General features: G+C 39.2%; 1 protein-coding gene across 1 annotated transcript; it reads left to right on the forward strand.

Moving 5' to 3' along the window:
- The first annotated feature begins 11510 nt into the window (after nucleotides 1-11510).
- Nucleotides 11511-19391, forward strand: LOC116684917 (uncharacterized). Its single transcript, XM_032510294.1, has 25 exons — nucleotides 11511-11537; nucleotides 11791-11944; nucleotides 12273-12463; nucleotides 12513-13617; nucleotides 13759-13898; nucleotides 14036-14240; nucleotides 14361-14465; nucleotides 14579-14769; nucleotides 14872-15013; nucleotides 15273-15920; nucleotides 16032-16186; nucleotides 16460-16579; nucleotides 16662-16709; nucleotides 16917-17000; nucleotides 17082-17147; nucleotides 17264-17352; nucleotides 17673-17733; nucleotides 17924-17974; nucleotides 18047-18091; nucleotides 18163-18224; nucleotides 18312-18375; nucleotides 18580-18633; nucleotides 18834-18860; nucleotides 18966-19119; nucleotides 19198-19391. The coding sequence occupies exons 1-25, from the start codon at nucleotides 11511-11513 to the stop codon at nucleotides 19389-19391; spliced, it is 4182 nt and encodes a 1393-aa protein (XP_032366185.1).
- Nucleotides 19392-24762: the final 5371 nt, after the last annotated feature.

Consider the following 24762-nt stretch of genomic DNA (forward strand, 5'->3'; position numbering starts at 1 on the left):
CTTAACAGCATGTCAAGGTTAAATGCCCCAACTACAGACTGACAGGGCAAACCGTAGCACATTATCGGTGCATTATGGTTATTACAGTTAGCCAAACGTTATAAGAAACTTGGTTATACATTTGCTAATAGCGTTACATAATGATAAGCATTGGCAATCGCCGTTTAGCATTTCGCTGACAGTATGTTTAAACTACGAGAAGTAAACTTCGATTTGCAGAAAATTAACGTTAGCATGTTTTACCATAACTAGCTAAGTGGCAAGCTAACGTTACAGACTATTTACATGGTAACTTCAGATACATTTACTTTGCAATGTGACTCTTATATGTTATATGGACTATGTGGGACAAAGATATACTTAAAACCTAGTGAAGCTAATTCTTACCTTGAATTATTCAACAGCAGTTACATCCACATTGGCAGTGAAAGTGGTTAGCTAAAGTTACGGTAGAGCAGCTTTGCTAGCTCTCAACTAACGTCAGTCAGATCCCGCCCATAGACTGTATATCCCGCCCACCGGTCGGTGGCTCCTCTCTCACTCCGCCCTCTTCTCTAAAATCGTCACATCCGCAACCACGATGGCTGCGCTGATAAACGCAAACTCGACGACTCATTTCTGATCTCCACAAACCAATGGGTGACGTCACACATGCTCTGTCCATTCATATTAACGGTCTATGGTATTTCCACTGACTGCAGAACGGCTGTGTTCCGACTCTGGCACAGCTCCAGCGATCCGCAGCCCTCCGGAGCAGATACACAGAGCTTCTATCTTTGCCAGATGCCGGCTCTCCGCAGCAATTCAGCACACGGCACGTCACGATGTCCCTGACAGCGACTGAAGTGACTGACAGTGATGCTTCTTATAAAAGCCATGATGTTTGGATTTATAATAACCACTATTAATAGATGTTAAATTGATAGTTAATTAATCTTTAGTTATATGTCATTTAACTGTTAGCAAACGTCATTTTACTGTTAACAAGCAATTAAATAATAATTAATTAAAATATAAGTAGTGCTGGGTCATGACCGAAAGAACGAGATCCAGGGTACAAGCGGCCAAAATGGGTTTCCTCAGGAGGGTGGCTGGCGTCTCCCTTAGAGATAGGGTGAGAAGCACAGTCATCCGAGAGGAGCTCGGAGTAGAGCCGCTGCTCCTTCGCGTCGAAAGGAGCCAGTTGAGGTGGTTCGGGCATCTGGTAAGGATGCCTCCTGGGCGCCTCCCTAGGGAGGTGTTCCAGGCACGTCCAGCTGGGAGGAGGCCCCGGGGAAGACCTAGGACTAGGTGGAGAGATTATATCTCCAACCTGGCCTGGGAACGCCTCGGGATCCCCCAGTCGGAGCTGGTTGATGTGGCTCGGGAAAGGGAAGTTTGGGGTCCCCTACTGGAGCTGCTGCCCCCGCGACCCGACACCGGATAAGCGGTCGAAGATGGATGGATGGATGGATAAGTAGTGCTGTAAAATTAAAATATGTTTGTAAATCTTTAAGAAACCATTTTTAAAACGTCTACAGTATAAACATTGCATCGATAGATGGACCAGTTATTCTTAACACTTTGTTAAGGATAACTACTTTGTTTGTAAACCGTCTATAAACAGTGTGTGGATGGTTATTATAAAGTTGCAACAGATGATTATAATACCTTGTTGAATAGTTAATAAATACTTTATAAACCATCTGTAGACAATATCTGGAAGGCTATTGTAAAGTGTGACTGATGTTTTTCCTAGTTATTGGTCAGTAAGTGCTTGGTAAAGCAATGATAAATTTTTTGCCCTTCATTTAATTGTATAAAAAATTATCTAAATACATACATACCGTATGTATGTATATGTATACTAGGGATGAGCGAGTACAGCATTATCTGTATCTGTTTACCACATGAACTATCTGTATCCGTATCCGAACTCGGACTGGGCGGGGCCTAAACCGGAAGTGGTCAGATTTAACCAGGAAGTGGGTCGGGTTCTTTTGAAAGGGCTTTAACCGGTATGTTATTTAAGCATGCAATTGATAGGAGTTGATCAAAAATTGTTATATTTATTGCTGATTTGAAAACTATTTCCATGACAGCATCAAGCTTCAGATCAATGGTGTTGTCATGGTAACAAACAAACTATATACAGAACGTTTTGCAACAATGAATACAACACATGCAGTTGCAATTATTAACTAAAATGTAATGAACAAGAGTTTTTATACTCAATATAACTTTCTTTTTTTAACTTTTTATTTTTTATGATCAGTGCGATTTTTTTTGTTTTGGGTTCTTTTTTATTTTTTTTATTTCTTTTATTTCCACACAAGGTAAATGTGTGTGTGTGTGTGTGTGTGTGTGTGTGTGTGAGTGAGTGAGTGAGTAAGAGAAAACACAGAGAGAGGGGGGGCAGCTGACAGTAAAAAAAAAAAAAATTTAAACCAAGCAGCACGTCTGAAACCCACGTTCACTAGAACTCTACTGGTTACTATGTAAGGACTACAAACCCCACGTTCACCAGAAATCTACTGGTTACTATGTAAGGACTACAAACCGAAGTTAAAAACCAACCTGAAGCTGAAGAAACCCTTAACGTTAACGGAACAGATCCGCAGACCCCATTGACTGCCTGACGGAGCGAGAGTGAGAGCGAGCGAGCGAGAGAGAGAAAGAGAGAGAGAGAGAGAGAGAGCGCATTTCTCCATGTTCTGTGTGTGTGTGATTGATCCCAGCGGGTTTGTAGGCGGGGGGGGGGGGACGCTGTGATTATCACAGAACGCTGCGTGGCCAGTTGAGGAGTTGTTTTCAATCCGAGCACGGATATTGACTCATATTACTCGGATAATACTTATACTCGGCAAAAGTGCTTTATCCGTACCGGATACTCGTTTCAGCCGGATACTCGGATCACCCCTAATGTATACGTATATGTATGTACAGTTCTGTGCAAAAGTCTTAGGCAGGTGTGAAAATCTTAAGGAGGTGTGAAAAACTGCTGTAAACTAATAATGCTTTCTAAAATATAAATAATGATTGTTTATTTTTACAACTTTACAATATGCAAAGTGAGCAAACAAAAGAAAAATCAATATTTGGTGTTTGCCTTTGAACCAGCATCTATTCTTATAGGTACACTTGCAAAGAGTCGGGCAACATTGAAGATTGTAGAAGCAGTGGTCGGCCAAGGAAACATTATTAGCTTGTTTCCCTTTTAAATTGGAAGATGTCAAGCAGTGACATCAGCTCCGAACTGGCAGAAACCAGTGGGACCCAGGTACACCCATCTACTGTCCAGAGAAGTCTGGCCAGAAGTGGTCCTCATGGAAGAGTTGCAGCCAAAAAGCCATACCTCAGAATACCTGAGTATGGCAAAAGTATTGGCACTGAATAATGTTTAACTGAAGAAAAAAAAAATCTGAAAACCCAATTTTTTTAATTTATTTTGACATTTTTATGCATCATGATGTGTTTTTCAATTTCAATCTTCACAAGTTTTCTTGATTTCTTTTTTTTCTTCAATGAAAGTTTTTTTTACAATGTCACTGTTTTCAGTTTCAACTCTCTGTCACTGTTTTGGCGCACAGGGGCGTGGCTAGAAGAGAGGGACAAAGAGGGTGTGATTTACTAATAATTTGCATACTCATGAGAGTGACTTTAACGGCTCTCACAGATGCCTGGAATAACTTTATGGCCGTATATGTGCAATGGCTTGACAAATTCATCTTCAGCAACAAAATCTCAAGTAAGTTTCTATACTTCTGCAGTTGGTTTGTTGTTTTTTTCCTATATAAGCAGGCAGGTTTAATGTTAACTTTAAATGGACGTTGTGCTATGTTGGCAGATGTTAGCGTGAACACAAGCTAGCGTTAACGATGGCTAATAGCGCATGTCAGCTAACATTGGCTAAATTGTGGATAATAGTAACGTTAGTTAATTTCTGCCGCCGGGATTAATCTCAATCTGTCCTCTATAATCTAGTATTTCTTTATATTCTGTCTTCTAGGAGTTTGAGGCCAGTGTTATTGCTGCTGCACAAGGCCTCATAACCGTGCTAACGCAAAATATTCAGCAGTATCGGCCCCCAGTACAGCTCAAACACAAGCATTAGCTACATCAGGCCAAAAGAGGTCTTGCTGAACTGGATATAAATGGCAGACTTGCGGCTCCAAAAGATAACAGTAATCAAATTTTCCTTTATGATATTGTGGCACTTTTATGTTGATCTGTAAATAAAGATAGAGGCCGCGTTGGCTGCTCCGGGCTATTCAATCAATCAGACATTAGTTAGCTAGCTAGTCCTATAACGTTAGCAGGGTTCCATACATTGCTGTTAGGGGTGTCCATTTAAAAAAAATGATCCTAACTGACGCTAGTTATCAATTATTAACCTTTGTAAGTATTGATTTTAAACTTAGAACAGATGAGTGTACGCCGCACCTGACTACACTTGCCGCGCTGTGTATGACCACATAATAGACCAGATCTTTATGTAGGAAAATGTTAATGTAATGTATCCTTTATTATTAATGAGCTGGGAGAAAGTGACTGCGTTTGCCCCCATGACTTTATTCCAACGGTACCGGTATTTCTGTTGGCTGATTTTCTGGTTAACTGACACTGGCACTCTGGCAAATTACACATTCACTAACAGGCATAACGCATACACTAAATTGTCTTAAACAAACAGCCTTAGAACACAACAGTTAACATTATAAACATGTATCTCAGTCCAGTACATTTAAACTGATAGTGTTAATGGGGTTACTTGGACATCCCGTATTGCAATACATCAATGTATTTTTTGTAAACAAAAATAAAGTATTTTTATGAAATTTCTGGATGAAGGCATAACTATTACTTACATGTCTCATCCAATTTCAGTGTGTATATTCTGTATAATTACAGGCGCCTTCGATCAGGAGGTAGTTCATGGAAAGAATGTTAAGAAGGCTTCAGGAAGTTCTGCAACTCAGCCAGTGGATTTGGACTATTAACATTTTGTTTTAAGCCATGAAATGGGACTTGTGCACTCTTTTGCTAATGTAGTAGAACTGCCACAAGAGGTTGTTCTTGCCTTGTCTGATGTTTAGAGAATTCTTCGCTTGCAAGAGGAGCAGCAAAGACCTTTAGCTTCTTCCTATGTAGAGGTTGTGGCGGGTAGTAGGGGACAGCCAAAATTGGTTGTATCAAAAGAACACCTGCAAAACCTCATTGATATGCAGCTGTCCATCCCTTGCATAGCTAAGTTGCTGGGTGTCTGCAAAAGGAGTGTGTTTCGGCGGATGCGAAAAGAGGGACCATCAGTTAAGGCAGGGGTTCTCAACCTTTTGCAAGCTGGGCCCCCCCAAAGCTGGTTCATTGTAGTTGGGGCCCTAGTGCCCAACGCCCCACACACCACGAACGATAGATAGATAGATAGATAGATAGATAGATAGATAGGCTATTATTTTTAGGCCCACATTATTATTATTAATATTATTATCATCAGTAGCGGTAGGTATGCCTATTATCATTACTAGGCTATTTTTATAATTGGCAGTAGTACCAGACTTCTAATGTGAGCTTGCAGATATTATTATTATTATGAGTAGTATTAGGCCTATCATCATTACTAGGCTATTGCTATATATTTATATGAGGTTACATGCTTTATTGTTATTATTGTTATCATCATCATCATCATCATCATCATCATCAGTAGGCCTATTATTATTACAAGGCTATTGCTATAATTGGGAATTGGCACCAAACCTCTGATATTAATTTATGCTTTATTATTATTATTATCACTAGGTCTAATAGTAGGCATCATCTGCATTTTTTAAAGAAGCTTGCAGGTTGGTGATATTAATGTGAGACCTGAGCCTGCTTTGCCTTGCAAAGATCCTCAATTCTTGGCTCAATGTTTGATAAACATAGCCTCAAATCATCCTCGATTTGTGCACGATTACGGTATTTAGTTTTTTTCCGTTTTTTCTCCCTTTATTAGATAGAGTGACAGTGATGTGTGAAAGGAGAGAGAGGGGGGAAGTGACATGCAGCAAATGGGCCACAGGCCGGATTCAAACCCGGGTCCGCTGCGTCGAGGAGCAAGACTCTGTACATGGGCACCCGCTCTACCCACTGAGCTATCTGGGTGCCCGGTATTTAGTTTTGAGTGCAGTCATTTTTGAGAATCCTGCCTCACACAAATATGTTGACGCGAAGGGAAGGAGAATCTTCAAGGCGACGTCCCAGAGTTCAGCGTATTCCTGCATCAATGATGCCCAGAAGGACGAAAGAGGGCAGGAGCTAAAGAGTTCCTTCAGTCGACTGTCACTCTTCAGCTCAATAAGCTGTTCCTGCATATCAATTGATAGCTCGTTTGCTGTGCACACAAACGGATCTCGAACCCACGCAAAAGATCGATAATCCTCTTTAAAGTACGTTGCAAATTGTTTTAAAATAGTTTGACTCACCAATCGGTAGATTTGTACATAAAATCCATCCGACGCTTTCTCGTGAAGGCGTCGATCACATCGTTGTAAAACTCGTCTTTACGGGCCTTCAGTCTGCAGAGTCTCTGACTCGGCGAGGGCTGGAAGACCTGCTGGCCCGGTCCGGTTCCGACTGAATCCGTTTCAGGGTGGACAATGTGCGATGCTGTAGTTGCCGGTATTATATGAGCTGACGGCTTTTCCTGCTTGGTTAAAGCTGCGGGCGGGTTGTTCAGATCCAGGACCCCGTAGAGGTCCAGCCGCTGACTGTTCAGATCCCAGGACCCCGTAGAGGTCCCGCCGCTCACTGTTAGCACGGCCACATAGCCACATCTCTTCTTCCATACCAGTCAGTTTAAAACGATGCGACGAGTATTTGTCCCTTTTGCTGCAGTAGTCCATTTAAGGCTGGCGTAGACCTCCATCTTGCTATTAGTTCTTTTTTTGAATTAAAATCGAGTTTAGAGAAATTCCTCACCGCTGTGATGTCGGCGGACACCGCTGCTGTTATTTTGACTTTGAATTTCGCGGGGATTGCGCTTACAACGTAGCTGGTGTAATGACGTCAGCTACGCAAAGGGACAGTAATATCTCGATTTTAATTGGTCCGTGTTTGATATCTAACGGAGACGATTACTGGCATAACACATTTACGTACAAAGGCACGGCAGAGTTGTGCCTTTTGACGTACATGTTAAAGAATACAGGATCGAAGTGCGCATGCGCGGAGGGGTGTGTGTCTTCTCTCTGCTCTGACTGCAGGCTGTGCCTGCTGCGCGAGGCTACTGCTGACTGTGAGTGCTTTTGGACGGGAGAGGGGCTCACGGCGTCGCCCGTGGTTGAGCACAGTAGGCCTAACTGCAGAGTGATTCGTGCTTTTGAGTCTACAAACACTACAAAAGTCTCCAAAAACACCATTAAAAGTCGCTAGATTTTTAGCTTTTGGAAAAAAAAAAATATATATATATGTATATATATATATTGTTTTTTTTTTTTCTGTTTTTTTCCCCTCCCATCCTGTAGTCTACTCGCGCCCCCCCGGGAGAGCGTCCGCGCCCCCCCGGGGGGGCACGCCCCACCGGTTGAGAACCACTGAGTTAAGGGATCATACAGCAACCTGAAAAATGAGGAGCTGGACAGCCTTGTGCGTTCAGTTAAATTGAGGATGCCTCATATTGGCTACAGAATGATGAAGGGCAAACTGCAAGCTATGGGACACCGTGTAAGATGGGAGCAGGTTTCAGCGTCCATGCACAGGGTGGATTCTGCAGGGATCTTTGAGAGATTTACAGGCTTGGGCTGTGTCACTAGAAGAATACAGTGGTGTGAAAAAGTGTTTGCCCCCTTCCTCATTTCCTGTTCCTTTGCATGTTTGTCACACTTAAGTGTTTCGGAACATCAAACTAATTTAAACAATAGTCAAGGACAACACAAGTAAACACAAAATGCAATTTGTAAATGAAGGTGTTTATTGTTAAAGGTGAAAAAAAATCCAAACCATCATGGCCCTGTGTGAAAAAGTGATTGCCCCCTAAAACTAATAACTGGTTGGGCCACCCTTAGCAGCAACAACTGCAACCAAGCATTTGCGATAACGTCCAATGAGGCTTTTACAGCGTCCTGGAGGAATTTTGGCCCACTCATCTTTGCAGAATTGTCCTAATTCAGTTACATTAGGTGGGTTTTCGAGCATGAACGGCCTTTTTAAGGTCATACCACAACATCTCAATAGGATTCAGGTCAGGACTTTGGCTAGGCCACTCCAAAGTCTTCATTTTGTTTTTCTTCAGCCATTCGGTGGTGGACTTGCTGGTGTGTTTAGGATCATTGTCCTGCTGCAGAACCCAAGTTCGTTTCAGCTTGAGTACACGAACAGATGGTGGGACATTCTCCTTCAGGATCTCTTGGTAGACAGCAGAATTCATAGTTCCTTTTATCACGGCAAGTCTTCCAGGTCCTGAAGCAGCAAAACAGCCCCAGACCATCACACTACCACCACCATATTTTACTGTTGGTATAATGTTCTTTTTATGAAATGCAGTGTTCCTTCTACGCCAGATATACTTGGACACACACCTTCCAAAGAGTTTCACTTTTGTCTCATCGGTCCACAGAATGTTGTCCCAAAAGTCTTGGGGATCATCAAGATGTCTTGTGGAGAAATTGAGACGAGCTTTGATGTTCTTTTTGCTCAGCAGTGGTTTTCTCCTTGGAACTCTGCCATGCAGGCCATTTTTGCCCAGTCTTTTCCTGATGGTGGAGGCATGAACGCTGACCTTAACTGAGGCAATTGAGGCCTGCAGTTCTTTGGACGTTGTTGTGGGGTCTTTTGTGACCTCTTGGATGAGTCGTCGCTGCGCTCTTGGGGTAATTTTGGGCGGCCGGCCACTCCTGGGAAGGTTCACCACTGTTCCATGTCTTTGCAATTTGTGAATAATGGCTCTCACTGTGGTTCGCTGGATTCCCAAAGCTTTGGAAATGGCTTTATAACCCTTTCCAGACTGATAGATCTCAATTACTTTCTTTCTCATATGTTCCTGAATTTCTTTGGGTCTCGGCATGATGTGTAGCTTTTAAGGATCTTCTGGTGGACCTTACTGTGTCAAGCAGCTCCTATTTAAGTGATGCCTTGATTGTGAACAGGTGTGGCAATAATCAGGCCTGGGTGTGGCTAGAGAAATTGAACTCAGGTGTGGACAACCACAGTTATAGTATGTTTTAACAAGGGGGGCAGTCACTTTTTCACACAGGGCCATGACGGTTTGGATTTTTTTTCACCTTTAATAATAAACACCTTCATTTACAAATTGCATTTTGTGTTTACTTGTGTTGTCCTTGACTATTGTTTAAATGGGTTTGATGTTCCGAAACACTTAAGTGTGACAAACATGCAAAGGAACAGGAAATGAGGAAGGGGGCAAACACTTTTTCACACCACTGTATATTCCGTCAAGGGTCCCCACTCACTGTTCCACGTGGACATAAACCACAAAGTTATCAGGTACAGTACAGCTCTCTGTAGAATATGGGTGAGCCATATAAATAAATAAATGTCGTAATAATAGTCTTTTTCTGACTTGTTTGTTCTGTCTGAGCTTACAAATAATTTGTAACTATGACTATCTGAAGAACATTGTCTCAAATACTAAGGCAGTGAATTTTTTTTTTTGTGTTGCACAATCCTAGTTGAGCATTGTGAAATATAGGAACTAATGAAGAAATTATGTTCATTTATATTACATACCCCAGAGTAAAGCATCTATTTAAATTGTCACTAAACTGTGTAAAATTTAAACTTCATGATCACATTTATTTCACATCAATTTTCCTGTATATTGTCACATTTGTATGAAAGGTGCTGGTTTCATCTTCTGACTATGATGCTTATACAATCAAAATCCATTGTTTGAGGAACACTTCTCCTGTCACTGAATGATTGTAGGTTTTATTTATTTTAAAGCTGCTGCTCATGTCAAGCAGTAGGTTTCACTTCACCAATCCTTTTCTGTGCTATTCTAGTCACATGGTCATCTTGAATAATATTAACACCAGTTATCTTTGAATAGTCCGACAAGTACCTGGTATGAAAATGAAAAACTCTTTTCAGTTATGGCATTGTCATTTTTGCCGTGATTGATGGTTATTCACGAAAGGTAAATATTGGATGTTTTTATTCCAAACAAACATTGTAATTGGACCTACCATATTCCATAATGTGTATTTACTAAATTATTTTGTTCCTATGCTGTAGATCGTGTACCTGGGTGCTTCGAATAACAACTAGGCATCAACTGCACTTGGCTTCTTCATAAGCTCTGTTGAAAAGTTTGGCTTTCCATTAAGGTAATAGGATGGCAAGAGACTCCAGTATTGTCCTTTTTCATCAAGATGCATTGGCTGAAAACATTAAGCTTTGTCTGTGTTTCTTATGTTATAATTTAGAGTTAGAGAAGACCAAGGGGTAGAAAACGTTGGCATCGCTCACTGCAAAAGTGTGCATAATCAAAGGTAAATATCACAACAAGGGTTACTTTGGTTTGTTGGTATAAGGTTCAGTACCCCAAATCACAAGACAGTACAGTATTTTTCCAATTATCCTATGTTTATTTAGACATCTTACCACTTATACTCATACTATGTATGTGAATGTGATCAGCTTTTCAAAATTGTTTTCAAAAATGTCAACAGCAGCATCTTGTCTAGAAACTATTCAGTTACAATGGGATAATCAGCAATTGCTGTAAACTGTTGGTGGCAGAGGTTTTAGAGGTTGCAATTTCAAAACCATCAAAATGTCTGTGATTTGTGTATTTATGCCTGTAATATAAAATATATACAGATTCTTTAAAATGCTGCACTGAATTTTTGTAATTATCTTGTAGGGTGGAGCGCTTGTGGCGTGATGTGTGGATGGCAAAAACATGTGTATATTACAAACTACTTCAAAGTCTTGAAGAGGATTGCCTACTAGATCCCTACAACAGTCTGCATTTATTTTGTGCCCACTACGTATTTGTAACAGGCCTCCAGAGGGATCTTGACACTTTCAAAGAAGGGTGGGATAACCATGCCATGCAAACGGAACAAAACCTGACTCCCAATCAACTTTGGACAATAGGACTTCTCCAGAACCCTGTGCCTGCTCCAGAGAACTTAGAGGTACAGCCAAAAAATGTTCACTTCAACCTTCTTCTTTTTTTTTGGATCATTTTTATAAGAATGAAATGCAAACTTAATCATTTGAGTTTAATTGATTTGTGAAGTATTTTATAAGCATCTGCAGTCTTATAAAATAACTTGTCAATTACTGAATATACAAGATCTTTTGAGAAGGACTTCGCTGCAGCAAACAGAAAGGGGCGGGGACGGACCTTTCCGTCAGTCCCATACCTTATTTGGAAATGGGACTATTGCATTCCGGAAATGAAGGGGGCGCTATTTTCATAATCACTAGTATAAATGCCTTAAAGACGCGGGGTTAAGAGGAAAGGAAGAAGAAAGAAAGAAGTTTGAAAAGTTTTTGCACTGGTGTTCGGCACACGATCCATAATGCAAAACCCACAAAATCAACAAAAGGTAATTTTACCTTCTTAAAATTTTTTTCACATAGTAAATTAATACGCTTTTCTAGATTAGGTTGAAAATATAATTAACAGCTGTAAACTAGTGAAATTCGTAATTCATACAGGCGAAGGCTAATTTTAGCATGTAGCACAGCTAATTATTATCCTGCAGGGCACCATTAGATAAAAAATAGAAAAATAGATAACATTTTTAATTGAGAAATGTATTTTGTGCTCAAACTTTGTTTTTTATTTTCATTATACAGATCCACCTGTCCATTTGTAACATTCGGAACGGAGAGAAGATTCTCCCATATTGCATAAACAAGAAATATTACTGTCCCCTTTGTTCATACTGTGCCGATGAGTCGTACAAGGTACAGAACCACATAGCACAAACTGCTATGGTTCAACATAACGGTATGTAAAACTACACTTGAAAAAAATATAAAATATTGTTTTACATACTTACCAGTTTTCTAGTGTTTTTCTTTTATTTTTAAAGGTTAATCTTTCTTTAAATATGTTTTGTAAACCAATGTTAAATTTCTGGAAAGTGTAATAGGGTTTTCTACCAATCATTTGTATATTTCCAGACGTGTAGTAACCTTTTTCTTTTATTTTAGTAGCTATTACGTTGTGTCCTTGCTCTATTTAAAGTGGGAATGAACCACATATTGTTTAAACATTTCTGCAATGTATGTAGATGTTGTTTTTTAATTTTGTTCATTTCTTTTTGTTACTGCAGAATTCCATATATTCAGATGTGGCCTACCTTGTAGAGACGCATCTCACTTCCATTGCCCATACTGTTTTTCAACTATTGACAGAAGGGACAGGTTTGTTAATCATTTGGTTAACCACACGATGACTTTCCATAAGGTGTCCAGCTGTGCATCAGCCCAGGCACCTGTCCAACCAACAGCCTCTAACATCCAGGCAGTACAGGCACCTGTCCAACCAACAGCCACCTGTCTCTAACATCCAGGCAGTACAGGCACCTGTCCAACCAACAGCCTCTAACATCCAGGCAGTACAGGCACCTGTCCAACCAACAGCCTCTAACATCCAGGCAGTACAGGCACCTGTCCGCTCAGAAGACATGGTTACATGTGAAATGTGCAATCTGCGCCTGAGAAAAAAGAATCTCCGTATTCATTTGAAAAGAAAACACCAGGAAAATGTGGACCTCATTTCACAAAATCATCATTTAAGAAGTCAGTGTGTGGATGCCAAAAAAGGTGTTTTTGCTGTTAAGAAATCCTTTTATGGTCCATCAAGACCCATACATGTAATAAAAAACACCTGGTCACAATTTCACAGGTCAGAATGTGAGCTTGACAGGTGTAATGTGAATGCACAGTTTGCCAAGCGAAGTGGGATTTTGCCTTTTGAGTGTGAACACATTCAATCTTTACGCTTTTGTCCACGCGCCACAGAGTCAGAAGAACCTTTGTCTGAAACTACCCTCAACATCCTGGTTGAGAACTTATGGTTCAGTCTTCAAAGAAAAGCAGAACTTTTAAAAAATCAGCAGGAGGCGCTATCAAATAATACGCCGTTTTCAGTTCTTCTTTTTGGCAGTGGGACAGACACAATATTTCACGTGTCTGTCTTTGAACCTAAAACGTCGTTTTTCAGCAGACTTGGAAGGGTGATTGTCACTTATGACAAAGGAAAAAATACCTGGCATTGTGCATGTACACAGGGCAAAAGGTCCTGTACGCACAAGGCTACAGCAAAGTGGCATCTCTTTGAAAAAATGCCAGACATGTTCAAAGAGGCAGTGATTTCAGAGGAGGATGTTATGTGTGGGACAACAGCATCAGAATGTCAGGAGGAAAGTCGTTCCATCACTGATGAAGCAGCAGAGAGGATAATCAAGTATTTGATTAACCACAAGAAAATACCTGCTGATCTTCCTGACAGTCTTGTCACCAGCAGTAGAGATGCCAAGGCTCTCAATGGGTTCCCCAAACATCTGATCCCATCAGAGACTGAATGCACAGAATGTGGACAGCACGCCGGGCTTGGTGACCCTCAGCTGGTATCTTCCACTGCCAACATATTGACTATGACAGGAGTAGTCAAAGGTTTGTAATTTACTCTACTCTGCTCTGATTACAAGTGTACTGATTTATTTTTATTTCCATAAGACTTTTTTTTTTTTTTATCCTATTTTTATTCCGTCATGTCGACGTAAGATCTTAATAATCTTTTTAATATTCTCGTAGGTATATCAACATACAGGAAGACTTGCCCCAACTGTTCCATGGTTTACCGATATCAAAACTGGGAAGACGGCATCCACAACTTCAATGATCACCTGCTGCTGTCCATACATTTGTGTCTGGTACTGAGGAATGCATTGCAGGTTAGTTGTAGTTTTTAATACTTGTTTAGAATATGAATATTATTTTTACACATTACAACAAATGGTAAAAGACACATTTGTGAATTTTTCATCTTCATTACTGTGATTTTGTAAATGTGTCCTAATTCTTTCCGTAGACTCACACTGCTGTAAGCCGCATAATTGAAATGATAGAATACACAGAAGGAGAGACCTTTCCTAACAAGGATCGGATCCTGCAGGCATATCTGTCATTTGAAGGTCTAAGTGACCATGACTACCAATACGCATGCATTTCATGTGGGTATCATCCTGCAGTTGTTGTCATGGATCTCCATAAGAAAGGTGTTTTCAGCATGCCAGGTAGGTTTTTAGATTTGAAACCTGCAAGTATGAAAATACTGTTATTCTAAATGCTAGACTCATCTGAAATGAACATAATAAACAAAATGGAATCCTGTGTTTTTTGTTTTATTTTTAAAGTTAGTGAAATACCAAACCCACCTCAACACTATAATGGTGAAGTGAATGCACGCTCTTTTTGGGAAGCAGTTACTATGGAAGTGATTATCCGTGGACTTTATCCACGTAAGTCTGGTGTCTATTCAACAGAGAAATTGAAAACATTTTGTGCACCAAGTTATTCAATGCATTAGTGTGCCTCAAAAATTGTATTTACTTGTCTCCATTGCATTTCTCAGCTGGCTGCAGGAATCCTTTTGTTGTAAAACCTACTTATCACAACTGGTCCCCCTGGATTGGACCACAGACAAGACGATCTGACATTTTGATAAACACAGAGAGTGAAAAAGTCCACTTGCCTGATTCTAACAGTGATGCAGAGCAGATTCTCACAGAAGAGCGGCTTGCAGATGAGGTTCTCAATCTCAAGGTATTCTCATATTTATTTATTTATTGAATTTCCTGATTGTGTTGGTCTTTCAGGAGGGTTAAATAATATTACAAATAACTCACATTTTGTGTTGTTTTAAAGCTGCCTGAGATCAGGAAACTCTGCAGTCAATGTGGAATTGACAACAGAGGTTCTAAGATGGATCTTGTGCTCCGTCTGCGGGACAAAATGGCTTCTAGAGTCACATATAACAAGGTTTTTGATAAAGTGTGGGGCGCCTCTGGTAAGTGTGTGACAGCAACTTATAACAGAAAACTTTAAATTTGTTGTCATTTGACCCATACCAAAGTACTGTAACTGTATGAGCTAAGAAAAATTTAAATGACCAAAAACAGCCATCCCTTGTTTATCTGCTATTTTGAAAATAGAACACATTGTCATAGTAATGCCAATGCTTTTGTGAAGTTTAATTAAGTACACAACAACAATGAGCCACATAAGTTAATATGCTTTACATGTAAGGATGTGATTTGTTGTTTCAGGTGGATGGGCTGTAATCACTTGTCCCTGTGGTGTTATTTATTCTGTAAAGTTTAACCTGAGAGCGGAGAGCCCCAGAGACTTTGCAGACCTTCTTTTATCCTGGAAGTTTTTTCCAAATATTACAGTGTATGACTACCCCAGGGGATTTGTAAGTCATCTAAGGAATAGGTGCCCAGAGGATACACCATTTACCATCAACGAAGGTAGATTGGTTGACCCCACACCTGAAAACATAAGACAAGCTACTGAGAAAAACCTTGCTGTAAACTTGCCATGGTTGAAGCACAGGAAAGAACCTGAAGACAAGGGAGGACATCCTGTTACTGGCTCAGTAGAGCACTATTGTCTCAGTGATGTTTTCCACCAAGGCAATAGCAAGGACGACAAGGATGTCTTGCGGCGGATTGAGATTGTTCCGGAACTTGTAGGAAGATTAAACAGTCAGTGTGCAGAGCAACTATTTGCAGGCATGAGGAAGAACAACTACTTCCTCAATATGCTCACCCCATCCACACACATCTTTCTGCAAAGAAACATCCTCCACCATTTCAACCTTCGGAAGAACACAAAAACCAAACAAGAAATTCTAAAAGTTGCTGGGCCACATGCAACATTGGTCCTAGACCAAAATGGATGCATAATGATGGGTAATACTCAACTTCAGTGTTATTGTTGTGGTAGTCTCTGAAATTAAAGCATAACACACACACACATATATATATATATATATTAATGTAGGATTGTTTCTGTTGATAAAGGCTATGAGAAAAACCAGCAACAAGCTTGCAGCTTGGAAGCCAGCGTTGTTCAAACTCACCAATGTCCTCCTGCTGACTCTTTGGCAAGCTTAAAAACAACTGAAGCAAATAAATCCACCTGGAGTCAACAGCCTAATACTACAGAAATGACTTTGGTAAATGTTTCTCAATGTATATGTATATCAATTTTGCTTTGTGTTTGTCTTTTTGATATTTCTTTCTGGGTTTTTTGTATTAATTGTCAGTAATAGTAATCCCAATAGTTTTCTATTGGAGAAATCAGTCATGTTGTAAAAAGTGAAATTTCCACAAACAAGCAGTATAAAGACATAAGTTGTACATATCTGTACACATACTTGAGGAATGCATAATATTGTGAAAAATGAAGTTAACACAAATGTATTTATCTTCAATTTTTCTTTCCTAAGCTTACTCAAGTATTAGACCAAACCAGAGATCCAGGTGAATATGTTGCTTGTGTTGATGGGCAGGTCCTCACTAGAAGAGATATGTTCACTCTTGGGTTATCGCAAGACATCAATGGGGAGGTGAGTTTAAATATATTTCAAGCCATATGAGTGTTAATGTTTTTTTATGTTGTAAAAATATGATTTCTACAATTCTTCAAAGATTCTGAACTCCTGTCTGAAAGCTGTTGAAAGAATGTGCAGCGACAAGGTCTGTGAATTTATGGAATCTGCATTTGTTTCATGATATTTTAAAGTTTGGAGTCATATAAATACTGAATGAGTAAATATCATAAATATGGAAATGACAAAGAATATCAGGCATGTCTTAGGATGTGAATTAAACATAGATGACAAAAAAAGTATCCCTTTCCTCTGAACCTCTTCATTGTTCCTTTTGTTTGTATTATTTCTCCAGGGCATCAAGGTTTTTGCAGGGAACAGTCATGTAGTCCACACCTGGTTTCCACCTCTTTCCCTTGACCCAGCTCTACACCTACCAGTACATATTTTTGGTACATTTATTTTCAGCTTTGGATGTCAGATTCACCACTATATATTAATTTTGTGATTTAATTGGAAGCCGCAGGCACAAGATCTGGACTGGGTTCTGATTCCTGTGTGGCGTCCTGGACATTGGACACTATGCGTTAGTACAATACTTATTTGAAATTGACCTTCATATTTACTGCATTTCTTGACACTTGTCTAATTCATTTATTAGTCTACGGTAGTGTTCACCATCAGTGTGACATATTTTTTCAGATTCTGAAGCCTAAGCATAGGGAGATTTTCTTCCTTGATTCTATCAGTGGCACTGGCTTCACAGATGAAAACCACATCAAAACATTAAGGTTTTATAGGAATAAGTTTGAAAATGGCATGTGTTCAGTATGTTATTCCGTTGTTCCACGGAGGCAAAGGTTCAGCATTAATCTTCATATTTATATAACAATAAATATCCAAATTGAATTTGTGAAAAACATTTTAATGGCTGAAATCCGAGACAAACATTTTCTAAGCACTCTTGTTTCTTTTTAAACAAGACATGGGTTAAAGCTGGACCATCAAGAGACCGTTCTGTCTCACATCTGTCTTTCATTCTCATACATGTTTATAAATTTTATGTTGTGAAATATGCCCTTTATAATTTTAAAACAATTCATATCACCAGAGAAGTCTGTCATCAGATGTCATCTGAACCATGGACAGAATTTGTTGGCAATGATGTTAAGGTGAGATGTTCTGATGGGACACTTGTGGTTCTATAGAGCTTCAAGGCTGCTTATTTCCAACCATTCCTGCTTTAAATGTTTATAATCAGTACTGTGGGTAAGGCTGTTGTCCTTTACCTCAATTTAATTGTTATAATAATGACACATTAATTTTCTTCCCCCTTCTTGAATTTTCTCTTAAACACCATAGGGATTGCCTAAACAAGGACTGTCCAACAACTGCGGGATGTTTGTAGTCATGGTAACATCTGCCTCCACCCACCATATCTTTGTATGATTTGTATAGACGTAATAATCCCATTTTTCTCAACAGTATGCACTGTACTTTGTGATGGGAGCATCATTTGATTTTGGCGAGGTAAGGAAACAGATGAGAGTCGATGCTTTCTGTTGGAGATTTCATTAAATGTGAACCTGTGATGTCCACAGAATGATATGATGACAATACGGAGATGGTGGTGTCTCTCTCTCTTGAGAAACTTTCCTGCGAGGTCAGAACAATAATGGTGCTCTGTACCACGTCATGTTACACATCTGTCAGTTTTTTAAGAAAACCTTCAATTTGTCCTTTTTAAAAGGTCCAGAGAAGAACTACAAAAGGAGAGAAAGCGGAAAAAAGTTGATGAGAGGGCAAAATGTGAGGTAAGCTGTAGCTAAAATTCATCACTTTGTTGTTTTAAGTCATAGAATTTGTATTATGTCCATTCACAGTGTACGTTTGTTCTATGCTTATTTTTTTAAGTCTGAAAGAAAATCAGGATAGAAGAATTAAAAGGGTTGAAGCAGCTTTGATGTTATTTGGACTTGCATTCATCTTTCACTTAGATCATATCTGTATTTTTACAGACTCTGTGTGCTGATGACCACACCTATGCCAAAGGAGCCGAGGCACAAATTGAGGTTCATTTTTTAAATTTACACATAACTAGTCATTTTGATTTGTGTATCTTTATGTGCAAATGAGACTAAAACCCTAAATGATTTTTTTTTTTTTTAAATTTCATTATTTGGACAACTTTTTTTATATCATTAGAGATGAAAGGATAAGATACTGAGAGATATAAAGTATTAATTATTGTTTAATGCTCTTCACCATGCAGGTAGAAAGGATACCGCCAATCTTACAGGTAAGATTCATTCATAATCATATGTATCATCCATTCTTCCTGTATGACAGTCTTGCAATTCACCTGTTTTTTATTTTCTTTGTTTTTTTATTTTTTTATTTTCAGATGCCTTTGCATGTGCTTGAAGCTATTCTCCAGGAGGTGATACTGGCACAGGGAGACACAGCTTATCTCACCTTGGCATTGACATGCAAGTCCTTTCAAGCCATTGTGTCTCACCCTGTTTTCCGGAAGAAGACTCATTTTGCTTGGCTGGATGGTGAGGACCTTTGACTTTTTTCACCTAAAACATGTGAAATTAGATTGTTACTACATGAAATTGATTTTTCATTAACAGGTGAGATCAACTGGGGCAAATTTTCAAAAACATTCAAGGCAGAAAACCGGACTCCTTTTGCTGTTGTGACATGTTCTTCCTGCAACCAGCAATACAAAGACTGTGTGGGATTCACTGGAAATGGAAGACGAGGAGAGTACCCTCGTTACTACTGTGATGGCATACCTGGACTTTGCCCTGAGTGCCAACATTGAATTCAAAGAAAATATAAGTTGCTTTCCACAATCTGTCACATATTGTTAGTTTTTTTTGTGACCTGCCATTTGAAATCGTTTCTGATAAAGAATATTTACTTTTTGACTTGTGCAGTCCTCCTTTTTCATAATGTGTTCTTTCAATATTATTTACATTTTTGAAAGTTCCTTTTGTTGTAGCTCAGTTGATTTACATCATTTAGTTTTCATAGAAATGGTGTCGTTTCCACAAAGTTACATTGTGGCTGTAATTTGTTGGAGAGACAGTAGAACCAATAAAGTAGTTGTAAATATATTGTAACAGCGTTGTTTAACAATTGGAAAATCTTGTTGGAAAATTTTAAATGCAAGCAAAGCTAATAACTTGCAATATACAATTTTTCCTATACATTTTTGAACAATGACTGGAATCAATACAAATTTTCTTTACAAACCTGACATACAGACAAGTTGTTTATGTTTTAACAGTTAGAATCAATTTGTTTTATGTAAAAAAAATAAGTTGCAGAAACATATTGTTCAGATACAAACATAAGATTAAACGAGCAAAGCGAAGGTGTAATCAGGGTGGAGGTGATGGAAGCTCAGGTGAGGAGCAGTTGCACACATCAAGCTGGACTTTATGAAGGGTGAAGGACTTGAGACCGGCGCCGTTAGGCTGGGAGGGAGGCACCTGAGCAGGTGATTGGCTGAGCAGGTGAGATGAAGACAGACTTTATTCAAAAGGTTTTCATGTAGAAAAAAGATCATTCTCTCTGGTGGTTACCAGTACAGTGTCTACTGCCGGGGTCAGAAAGTTGAAGATTATTGTCAAATGAACTTTCTAAAACCTACTTTCTGTGCGAGTCTTTCCAGGTTGAAGCTACATTTAAGGTTTTAATTAATCACTTTGGGTTTTGCTACAATTGGATATTCATGTTTTTGGAGTGCAGTTTATGAATTTATTGCAATTGATAAAATTAATATGGTATTTCTAAATGGAATAGTGGGACACCAGTCAGTTTCCTAGTTGAGCTGGAGTCCTTATAGGAGACATTATGGTCAATAATGATAATAATTGAGCCAGGTCACCTGCAACCAAGTATATTCTAGTTACCGAATGGCACTTGTTAAAAGTTCAAAAGTCCTTTGGTTTGTTTGTAAATTATATTCACAATGAGAATAATAAGAAAAAATATTTGGCAAATAAACAACAAAAGTGCACCGTGAATGGACGTACTAAGTTGGCCAAAATTGTCGACTAAATGTTTTACAGACCAAACCTCTTTTCCATCTAGTTCTTATTAAATAAGCCAAAGGCTATTATATATTAGATTTTAACTTATTTATTTTAAGAGTACCATTCACAACATCAAAATATATTATTTGAACTTCAGCACCAGCATGTATTTGTTTATATCTGTTTTCTTAATCAGCGATGGACTGGGGATCTGTCCAGGGTCAGCAGCCTTCATGACCCCACTTGAAGATAATTCATAAAAATTAATGGATGGATAAATGTGCTCTTAATGTAATGTACATTTGTCTCCAAAATATTGATTTGATTTGATTTTTTATGACTTTTGTTAGAGATATATAGGGTGTAAGGATAGATAAATACATCTCCATAATGATTCCTTATTGTTGCTTATTTTACATTGTTTGTTACTAATATAATTTTAAATAAAGATTTCAAAATAAAAAAGGGACATACCACGTGACAGACATGCCACGTGACATATCACGTTTTGTAGCCATTTCTTTACTGTGTAATTAGTATTTTTAATGTTGAAAGTGTTCTTGGGTGTTTTGAAAGGCGTTGTCAAATAAAATAAGTTATTATTATTATAATTATTATGAAACGGTCGGTACAGGAAATAGTGTCACTAGCGCCCCCGTCAGTTCCGGAATGAAATGGTCCCATTTCCATATAAGGTATGAGACTGACAGTGGTCCGTCCCCGCCCCTTTCTGTTTGCTGCAGCGAAGTGTACTTCGATCTTTTCTTGGACTGGAACCATGACGGAGTGACAGAAGAGTCTGCCAGTGGAGTAAATCTACCACCAATCCATTGTCCTCTGGGGTGTTGTAGGTAAATGTTACCAGTAGTCTCAGAATGGTGAGTAACCGGAAGGACGAATCAAACGTTGAGTTTTGATTTAAGATGGGGTGTTTTTATTACTCCCAAATAAGGCCAAAGGCAAAATACAAAAAATACTGTAATAGCAAAAGTAATAAAAATCAAAGACTTTCAAAACTGGAAAAGAAATAGACTTGAGAGTCAAAAAGACAAAAGTAAAATACCAAACTAAAGAACAGCTGCTCACAAATTGCCTTTTGACTGCAATTAAATGGGCTCTCACTAGACTTACGTCTTACTACATCCAGCCCTCTCTAATAACTGACACCTCTAATAACTGACACTCGGGATAATATAAATATAACCCAAACAGGTTTAACCCCCTGTAAAGTTTAGCCCCATAGTGGAAGAAGGAGGAACGGACTCTGGAGTTCTTCACCTGGTGACTTGATTTATTTCTTCAGCAGTCACAAGGAATTGCAGAATTGCCAGAATGACTTATTGAAAAACAATTAAAAAAATAAACAAAACATGAAAACTAAATACTAACTATTGAAATTACTATTACCAACTAATATCAAACAAAATAATAAAAAAGGCTAAATCAGGCCCGGACTGTTGGGGCCCTAGCAACTGCACTCTTCCTGGCCAAAGTTGATCTCTCCCAGAGGAGCCTCAGCCTCTTTCCTTTATAGAAGAAGCCCCTCCTACAAGACAAACCAAAGTTAATTGGAAATCAATCAAACCCTATTGTGTTAATTCAGCATTCCCAAACCTTTATGGCTTCATGACTACACGCTATAGCAACAACAACATAAAAAATGAAATGTTACATGCTGAACAAGTTCTCACAACAAAACTCTAGAGACACTGTACACCCCTCTGGACTGGCTGACACTTGGGCCATTCCAGATCTTCCCCTGTAATGAGAACAGGTGAATGAAACTAAAATAAATAACTTGAACTGAATTATGTATGTGTTGCTTTTATCCAAACATGATTCCTAGTTGTTTGACAAGTACTGAAATAAAATGACAAACCCACATGCTACTGCTCACACTAACCGTTCCCATTTACTGGACATACAAAGGTTAGCTTAGCATGATACCACATGCTAACCCAGATTTACATGAAGGCATGGGCTAGCCCCATGACACCCCCCCACAAGATATCTAGGTTTACCGTATTAATAGTTTATCATTTAAATCCAATTGCTTCTGGTCACCCCGGAAGTCCGCCCGTCTATAAAAGCACCGGTGAATACGGCAAACTCCCTTTTACGATTATGTCAGAGGATGCCGGTAAGATGACACAAATATGCTTGTATGAATGATTTGTATTACGATTAAAGTTAAATAAACAAATGTTGGATTAACAAAGGACTAATGATCTTGTGGTTCTTGTAACTAAGGAATATATAACGAGATAAGATGGTAATGGTGAACAACGTATAAAGATGACAGATTGGGGAAGTAATGGAGTCAGCGTTGCATGTCACCGTAGTTTTAGCTGTTAAATACGTGCACTAGAAAACTACGTGATAACAGTAGGACTATGGAAATGAATGGAGTAACTGATAAATCTAAACACAATAAAAGGTAACAAAACAAACACGTGTCACACACACTAGCATATCACAATGAGAGTATTTTAAAGTCAGTATTCAGACGCAGAGGGTACAAGTGGCGCATCGCTACGCATGTGACAGGGGTCACAGGCTATGGCAGATCTGGGAATAGTCAGTCCCCCTATGATTACTAGGGATGAGCCGAGTACTCGGCTGAAACGAGTATCCGGTACGGATAAAGCACTTTTGCCGAGTACAAGTATTATCCGAGTAATGCGAGTCAATATCTGTGCTCAGATTCAATGAAATTCTCCATTGACTGTGTCTCCGTTCTGTGATAGGCTAGTCACAGTGCCAGTCACAACGCCTCTCCATCACACTATTCTGTGATAGGCTAGTCCCAGCGCCCCTCCCCTACACTATTCTGTGATTGGCTAGTCCCAGCGCCCCTCCCTACATAGACAGATTCCCGTTGCTGTGTGCCTCTCACTCGCACACGGGACACGGAGAAGTGAACAGCTCTCTCCCCTCCTGGTCCGCGGGGATTTTTCTGTTAATATTTAGGGTTTCTTCAAGCTTCAGGTTTGTTTTATACTTCAGTTTGAACTAGTACCTAGTAACCAGGAGACTTCTGGTAACCGTGGGGTTGGTTCAGACATAGTGCTTGGTAGAATGGGACTCGTGTTGCATCTCTGCCGTCTGAGTTTTTTTTGGTGTTTTTTCTAACTGCCTGCTGGCTCTAACCAGTTTTTTGAACGTCTGAAACTTTCTTGCTGTGTTTTATAAAAAAATAAAAGGAAGTTGCGGTATAAATGAATAATATTACAAATTAAGATACAAACACAAACACATTCCAACCCCCCGCCCCCCTCTCTCTCTTTGTCTCTCTCTCTCTCTCTCTCTCTCTCTCTCTCTCTCTCTCTATATATATATATATATATATATATATATATATATATATATCTCTTACTCACTCACAGGCACAGACACTCACACTCCAAAAAATTGATCACACTGATCATAGAAAAATAAAAGTTAAAAAATAAAGTTATATTATTGAGTATGAAAACTCTTGTTCATTACATTTTACTTAATAATTGCAACCACATTGCTGTATTTATTGTTGCAAAACTTGTTATATATTGTAGGCCAATATATAACAATATATATGGTATATTTGTTACCATGACAACACCATTGATCTGAAGCTTGATGCTGTCATGTAAATAGTTTTCTAATCAGCAATAAATATAACAATTTCTGATCAACTCATATCAATTGCATGTGTGATACACTATAATAACCAGCGTAGCGTTTAGTACAGATTTCGGGTGTAATCACTCAAGAACATAGTAATGCAGCAGGGAAACAAAAAGGGCGGAACCAAAGTGCGGGAATCAGTACACCGCGCGGCGTTCAGGTGACGGACACCTTCCCCGTCTCTCAGACAGAGATTTGGCGACGAAGAAGGCGGTTCGTTTACTCACTCTTTGTCTTTGAAATTCTGTTTTCCAGGTTAGTACTCTGAAAAAAAATGACAAGGCTGTTTGCTTTCTGAAATGTGTAAGGTGTACTGAAGCTGTGGTGGGTTAGCTATGTGATTTATGATGTGTAAAGTCGAGCTAAAGTGCCGCATTTTAACCGCGGGGAAAAGGGGTTTATGAACAATGGAGCTAGCGGCTAGCTAAACAGTGTGTATTGGGGTTGTATGTGTGATCCTGCTCTCACTCCCTGGTGATTTACTTT

This window comes from Etheostoma spectabile, unplaced genomic scaffold (assembly GCF_008692095.1).
Source record: "Etheostoma spectabile isolate EspeVRDwgs_2016 unplaced genomic scaffold, UIUC_Espe_1.0 scaffold00569390, whole genome shotgun sequence".
In the NCBI taxonomy this organism is placed as follows: domain Eukaryota; kingdom Metazoa; phylum Chordata; class Actinopteri; order Perciformes; family Percidae; genus Etheostoma; species Etheostoma spectabile.